The 5,860-nt window shown below is 54.4% G+C and overlaps 1 protein-coding gene across 1 annotated transcript; it reads right to left on the bottom strand.

The window, feature by feature from the left end:
* Positions 1–3,246, bottom strand: INAFM2 (InaF motif containing 2). Its single transcript, XM_061157592.1, has one exon. It carries the CDS (start codon positions 2,623–2,625, stop codon positions 2,170–2,172), a length of 456 nt encoding a protein of 151 aa, XP_061013575.1. The 5' UTR covers positions 2,626–3,246; the 3' UTR covers positions 1–2,169.
* Between the last annotated feature and the right edge of the window lie 2,614 nt (positions 3,247–5,860).

Genomic DNA, 5,860 nt, shown 5'->3' on the forward strand with positions numbered 1-5,860 from the left:
TAGAGTTCTTAGAATGTATTTTTGTTCACCTGAAAAATAAAACTTTTAAAAAATATACAGGACTTTTTAAGTACAGGTATATCTTAAATGGCTGAATTATAAATAATGTCTCTGGTCACGCTCACAGCTGGGGCTGGAGCTGATGTCCCAATTCCAGTGAAGGCGTTAGAGTCAGGAGGCCAACAGCTGAACCCACGAGTGGTCTCTCTAGACGCCGATCCATCCCAGAGTGGATTCAACAGTCCAGAATGCAGGGGTCAGAATGGGGACAGGGGACTGGACTCCCAGATGTTCTCCTGCCAGTTCAAAGGATTCTTGGAATAAGAGATCGATTTACAAATTATTAAAATATAGGACTAAAAATTCACACAATAAATATAAATTACAGGCCATTATTGAAGTTATAAAGTGGCATTTTATGTTTCTTCCCCCAGGCCCTCACCAAAAATTTTAAAAGGTCTCAAAGGCTTCCTAATGACTGAAGTCAAGTGCTCGGAAATCTCCTTCAGCCAAGACACCTTGGGGGTGCTACCAGCCTGCCCCTAGGCAATGACAGCTCAGCTGCTTTTATCTTGCCCACAGCAGGACAGGGCTGAAATCGAGGCTGTGGTCCTGTAAACCTGGATCAGAGCTAACAGGAGTATAGGCCAGAAAACTGGAGAGACAAATTGTTTCAGGACTCAGGTGGATAAGTTGTTGTTGTCGTTGTTTTAAAGTGCCTCATTCCCAAAAAGGAAACACGAAGGGGTTTGCTATCTTGTCACTGCCCACACTCAATTGCCTAAAAGCAAGTGGCGGAAAGAAATGGAATCCAAATTGAGGATGTAGAATTCTTGTGGCCCCAGAGCTAGCTTTACATCTGTCATTTCACTTGGTGCTTCTCATCTCAACGAACGTATAGGCTGCATGTAAGTAGGGCTTATCAGGAGAGGTAAAGGCTAGCCAGTTTATCCTTCCCATGGGTGGTCTATTATCTGCCTATCAAAACACAATCCTGAGTTTGAAGCCCATCTTTCAGCCTTTTGGGTTCTTCAAAACCTGAGGATGTGCTCAAAGCTCTGGGTTTACAACAGATTTCGTTCACAGGGCTACACTGTCACTACAGGCTGAGGGCAAGAGGGAAGGTGAAGGTGATTACAGAACAAGACCTGACCTTGAAAAGTAAGAAAAAAAAAAAAAAAGATAAAACACTTGAGAGCCATTCTACTTACAAAAGCTTGCTCTTCCTAACCTCTGTGAGAAGGCCAAGGGTTGAAGCACAGAGACATTGCTCTTTCCCTTCCTTTCTTCCCTGGCGGGTATCCAGATACTTAGGGCTGCAACAGAAAGCCTCTTAGGTGGGGGCACTAGGGTGGGAAGAGGAGGGGACCGGTACACTCCCCACCCTCCCCAAACTGCTTCTACTTCTCCAAAGGTTTTCCATCGTCCTTTCAACAGGTTTGAGAACAATTATACTCTTTTGTGTCATAAACCTATCTTTCTGAAATAGGAGGGGGGAAAAGGTAAAAAAATGGGTAATGAAAAAAGTGTTTGTGCCCTTCTGGCTAGCTGCACTTTGGGGGCCAGCAAATAGCCCTTGCTTAACCCCATCAGTCAGTAGCTACCCAGGGTGTGGGAGTATACATGTAGTTCTATGTAATTATAGCTTCTAGTGCATATGTCAACAACTATATACAGGGATCTATAAATTAAATGCATCTGTGGTCACTGCAACTAGGTTGACATACCTGAGCTCCACTACTTTCGGTGCCCTCCTCCTTGCAAGAGCTTCGACTTATTAAAGAAGAGCCCCTACAGCTCCCTCTTTTCTTTAAGTCTTGGGGGAAAGCCCGAGTCACCCCTCCACGTAGAATACATAAGAACTAGCGGCGCAGAAGGGTTCAGTGCTGGGATCTCCCCACCCCTCCCCCACCCCCCTTATGGCTCAGGGCCCTGGCGCAGCACCGTCCGTAGGAAGACCAAAACCGGAGCCCCCGGGGAATAGTGGTCCCTTGGCTGAAGATGAGCTGCAGGCCCCTCACCCCTGGGGCTAGCCGGCGATCATCGGGGGAAGAGAGGCGTTCACTCCCGTGGGGGTCACTTCCGCGGGCTCCCCGCCGGGTCCTGCTGCAAAGTCCTGCCTCCGGGCTTGGGGAGGATGGTTTCCGGCCGCCCCTGCCACCGAGGGGTTCAACGACTGCCCGGCGCCGCCGCCGCTTCCTCCTCGTCCTCGGCCCCCCGCGGCTGCTCCAGCGGCCCGGCCTGGGGGCTGTCGGCAGAGGGTTCCGGAGACACTGGCCGCGCCGCCTGCAGCGGGGGCGCGTCGCGCGGCGCCTCGCGGCGGGACAATCCCGTGTTGTTGGGCCCCGCCGCCGCCCCCGAAGTCCCGGACGGGCCGGTGGCGTTGGAGCCGCCGGGGGGCGGGCCGGCGGCTCCCCCCGAGGTCCCGGCGCCCACCGGCTGCCAGATGAGGCTGTAGTAGACGGCGAGCACGATGGCGGCCAGCGACACGGAGAGCACGTAGGCGAACACGGTGGCGAGCCGGACCCACTTCTTGTTGGTCTTGGCCGCCATCTTCGCCTTCTTGTCCCCGGTGTAGGTGGCCGGCTTGCCCCGCTCGGCCGGGGCCGCGTCGCGCTCCTTCATGGGGGGGCCCCGGCCTTTGCCCCGGTGCTCCACGGCCCCGGTTGGAGGGGGCCTGGCGGCCTGCGAGGACTGGGCAAGGGGCGGCCCGGCGCCCTCGGTTCCCGGCCGCTCGGCTCTCCGCAGCCGCTCCTCACGCCGCCAGCCCGCAGCCCGCCACCGCGTAGCTGCAGCCGCCGCCGGGGCCTGGACCAGTCACCGCCGCCAGCGCCGCCGCCGCCGCCGGCCCGTCAGTTGCTTCCTCGCTGCCGCCACAGCCACAGCCGCCACAGTCGCCCGACTCCAAGTCCCCATCCGCCGCCGCCGCCGCCTGCCCGGCCGCCGGCCGCCCGGTCTCCAGTGGCCGCGCGGACAGCGCTCTCTGCTCCAGCCGGGCTCCCCCGCCTCGCGCGCCGGCAACAAGGGGCGGGGGAAAGCGCTGCTGGGGGCTGCCTCTTAAAAGGGCAACGGCGGGGGTCCGGAAGTGCCGCTCGGGGAGGAGGCTGGCTGCTGGCGAGCGCCAGGAGCCCTCCCCCCCCCCGCCGGGACGCCCCGTTAAGAGAGGGTTAACAGAAGCTTTCTCTTAAAAGGGCAACGTCGCCGCAGCCCCGCACGGCGCCTCCGGCGCTTCTTTAAAAGGGGAACAGCGTCTTTTGGGGCGGAGTGGTGAGCTGAAGCCGGGCGGGGAGGGGCGGTCGGAGCGCGGAGCTGTCAACTCTGGCGCCTCCCCTCTGTGTTCAGACTGCCCGAGTGACAGGTTATGTAGCAGCAGCGGCTTCGGCTCCCAGGCCTCAGTTTACCTCCAGAGGTGGGGGTGATTTCACGTTGGTGCTCTCGACTCGCGCCCGGTCCCACGTAGCCTCGGGGCGGGCCTTTCAGACCCCTTTACTCCTAGCTAGCCTGGCCCACGTCTGGCGTAGGCAACCCAGGAACGTGGAGAATGCACTGTGGTTGCAGCCGGTCGGGTCGGTTCCTTTCCTAGCCCTCACTCCCACCCGCAGCCGCATCCCGCCTGGGCTTCAGGCGCTCTCCCGATTCTTTATCCTCTTAGATTCCCGAGTTGGTTGCCCAGACCTTCCGGAGCTTTCGGGAGAGTACACGTGCTGAGCTGGTTCTCCAGACTCTCCTCCCACCTTAGTCCTAAAGTTTGCAACAGGTCCCAGATCCTGCTTTAGGGGCATTCTGACTCCCGGGTTTAGGCTTGATCCATGGACTCAAGAGGCTCCACTGAACCGGTGGAGCGGCTTACAGGGCTTTCCCCTCCTCTGACTCAATTCAGGTCTCACAGCCTGGGCGGTGTTCCTTTGACACCCTTCCCATGTGGGGCTTGTCATCCCTCCTTTAGGTGCTGAGGACCCCTCTCCAAGCTCGGACTCTCAGTAACCACTTCTCTCTTTTGCCTTCTCTCCGCCCCCGCCCGCATTCCCTGTCTGTGAGATTTTCTAAAATTTCTGGTTCTCTCCTCTTGAGTTCTACTTCCTTTGTTCCCAGAGCTGGGTCTATAGACCGCCTGGGTATCTCAATGGGTGTGGGGGAACTGCCTTGGAGTGGTGGGGGTGGGGTGGGGAGAAGACAGTCCTCATGGGGTTCTGTGGGTGAATCTTTCCTCCTGGCTCCTGGCTTCAGATTCTGTGGAGCTGAACCATCTTTATCTTTTCCATTTCTCCAGCTTCTTAGTTTCAAGACACCATGCCCTTTTATGAAGAAGTCCCACCCCAACGCTGCTGCCCTGCGTCCTCAGCAGCCCAGAAGTCAAGTGGTGGCCAGAGTTGTGTGTACTGATGAGCACCTGGAACCGCAGCACCATAGCCAGGTGATTCCTGAAGCTCAGGTGTGAGCCTGCCACTAGCAATGGCCAGCCGGATTCTTAGTTCCAAGAACAGCATGCCCTTTTACTTTTCTGAGAAATTTTAAGGACACTGAGTGAGTATTGCCTTCTGCAGGCTGATGGGGAAAAGACAACCACTCCTTCCCCATTCTGCTCCCACGGTGGCCAGAGCCCATCATGCAGAGTGACCTGTTAAGTCAGAACCCCTGGATTGTTTCTGGATGTTGAACTCTCTTCTCTCCCTTACTCTCTGACCTTCCTGGTGGGACTGTTCCTACCAGCTATACCAAGGTGAATTATTAGTAAAGGTTCCAAGTGAGTCCATCCGACCCAAAGCCTCCTTCCAACTGCTTCCTTGAATGCACTCAATTTCTTCTGTTGCAAATTAAACTTCTTTCTTCTTGCTTGGCTCTCAGTGAAGTAGGAAAACAGCCTGTCACTTTTTTCCATACTGAAGAATAAATATACTTGCAGCCCCTATTCAAATCCTCTCACCCTATCCTTCTCCAAACTAAGCAGTGCCAGCTTCTTTAACCTGTCATCAATAAGCTCTATTTATTATCTGGATTTACACAGTGTCTTTTACCCTAGGAACTCGAAATCCTTTCAGATATAATTGAGCCTGATCTCCGTAGTGCCTGAGCCATTAAGAAACCATTAGTGTATTGCTATTGCAGGCAACTAAATGGCCCCCTAGTGGCCTGAAAGTGAATATGCTTCTTTAAGAGCCTCTCTTGGACTAAAGGTGGGTAGAGTCAGAGTAGAGAATCAAAGCAGCGTGGGGACAGAATAGGCCCCAAAGGTCCTCTTTTGTAAATACCCTAGAACCTTGCCCACAGCATCCTATGGAGCACCCTCCAGCATCATCTAAAAGACCCTCCATGTTGGTGTACCTTATTGTCTGCTCCCTAAGGCAGCCCTTTCAGGGTTTGGAAAGTTCTGACCAATTGTAGCAGCACCGACATCCACATCTTTATTATATGCTCGGCATTATGCTAGGGCTTCCCAGGTGGCTCAGTGGTAAAGAACCCACCTGCCAATGTAAGAGCCACAGGAGACTCAGGTTCAATCCCTGGGTCAGGGAGATTCCCTGGAGGGGGAAATGGCAACCCACTCCAGTATTCTTGCCTGGAAAATCCCCTGGACAGAGGAGTCTGGTGGGCTACAGTCCATGGGGTCGCAAAGAGTTCAACACAACTGACATGCATGCAGCCAGCACTATGCTAAGCACTTACATTCCTTGTCTCATTTGTCTCACAATAATCTATCAGGTAGTTATTATTTATCTTCATTTTAGAGATGAATAAATTGCCTCCAGAAAAGTTCAACAACTTACCCAAAGTCTCATAACTAGAGAGAATTCAAACCTGAGTCTTTCTGACTCTAGGGCCTTAGATCCTGATCTCTGCTCTCCTCTGCCTCATAGGTAGA

The sequence above is a fragment of the Dama dama genome, chromosome 12 (assembly GCF_033118175.1).
Source record: "Dama dama isolate Ldn47 chromosome 12, ASM3311817v1, whole genome shotgun sequence".
Classification (NCBI taxonomy): Eukaryota; Metazoa; Chordata; class Mammalia; order Artiodactyla; family Cervidae; genus Dama; species Dama dama.

Bases quoted from the DNA above. Each gene is read 5' to 3' on its own strand.
- INAFM2 (XM_061157592.1), bottom strand. From the start codon at position 2,625: ATGAAGGAGCGCGACGCGGCCCCGGCCGAGCGGGGCAAGCCGGCCACC.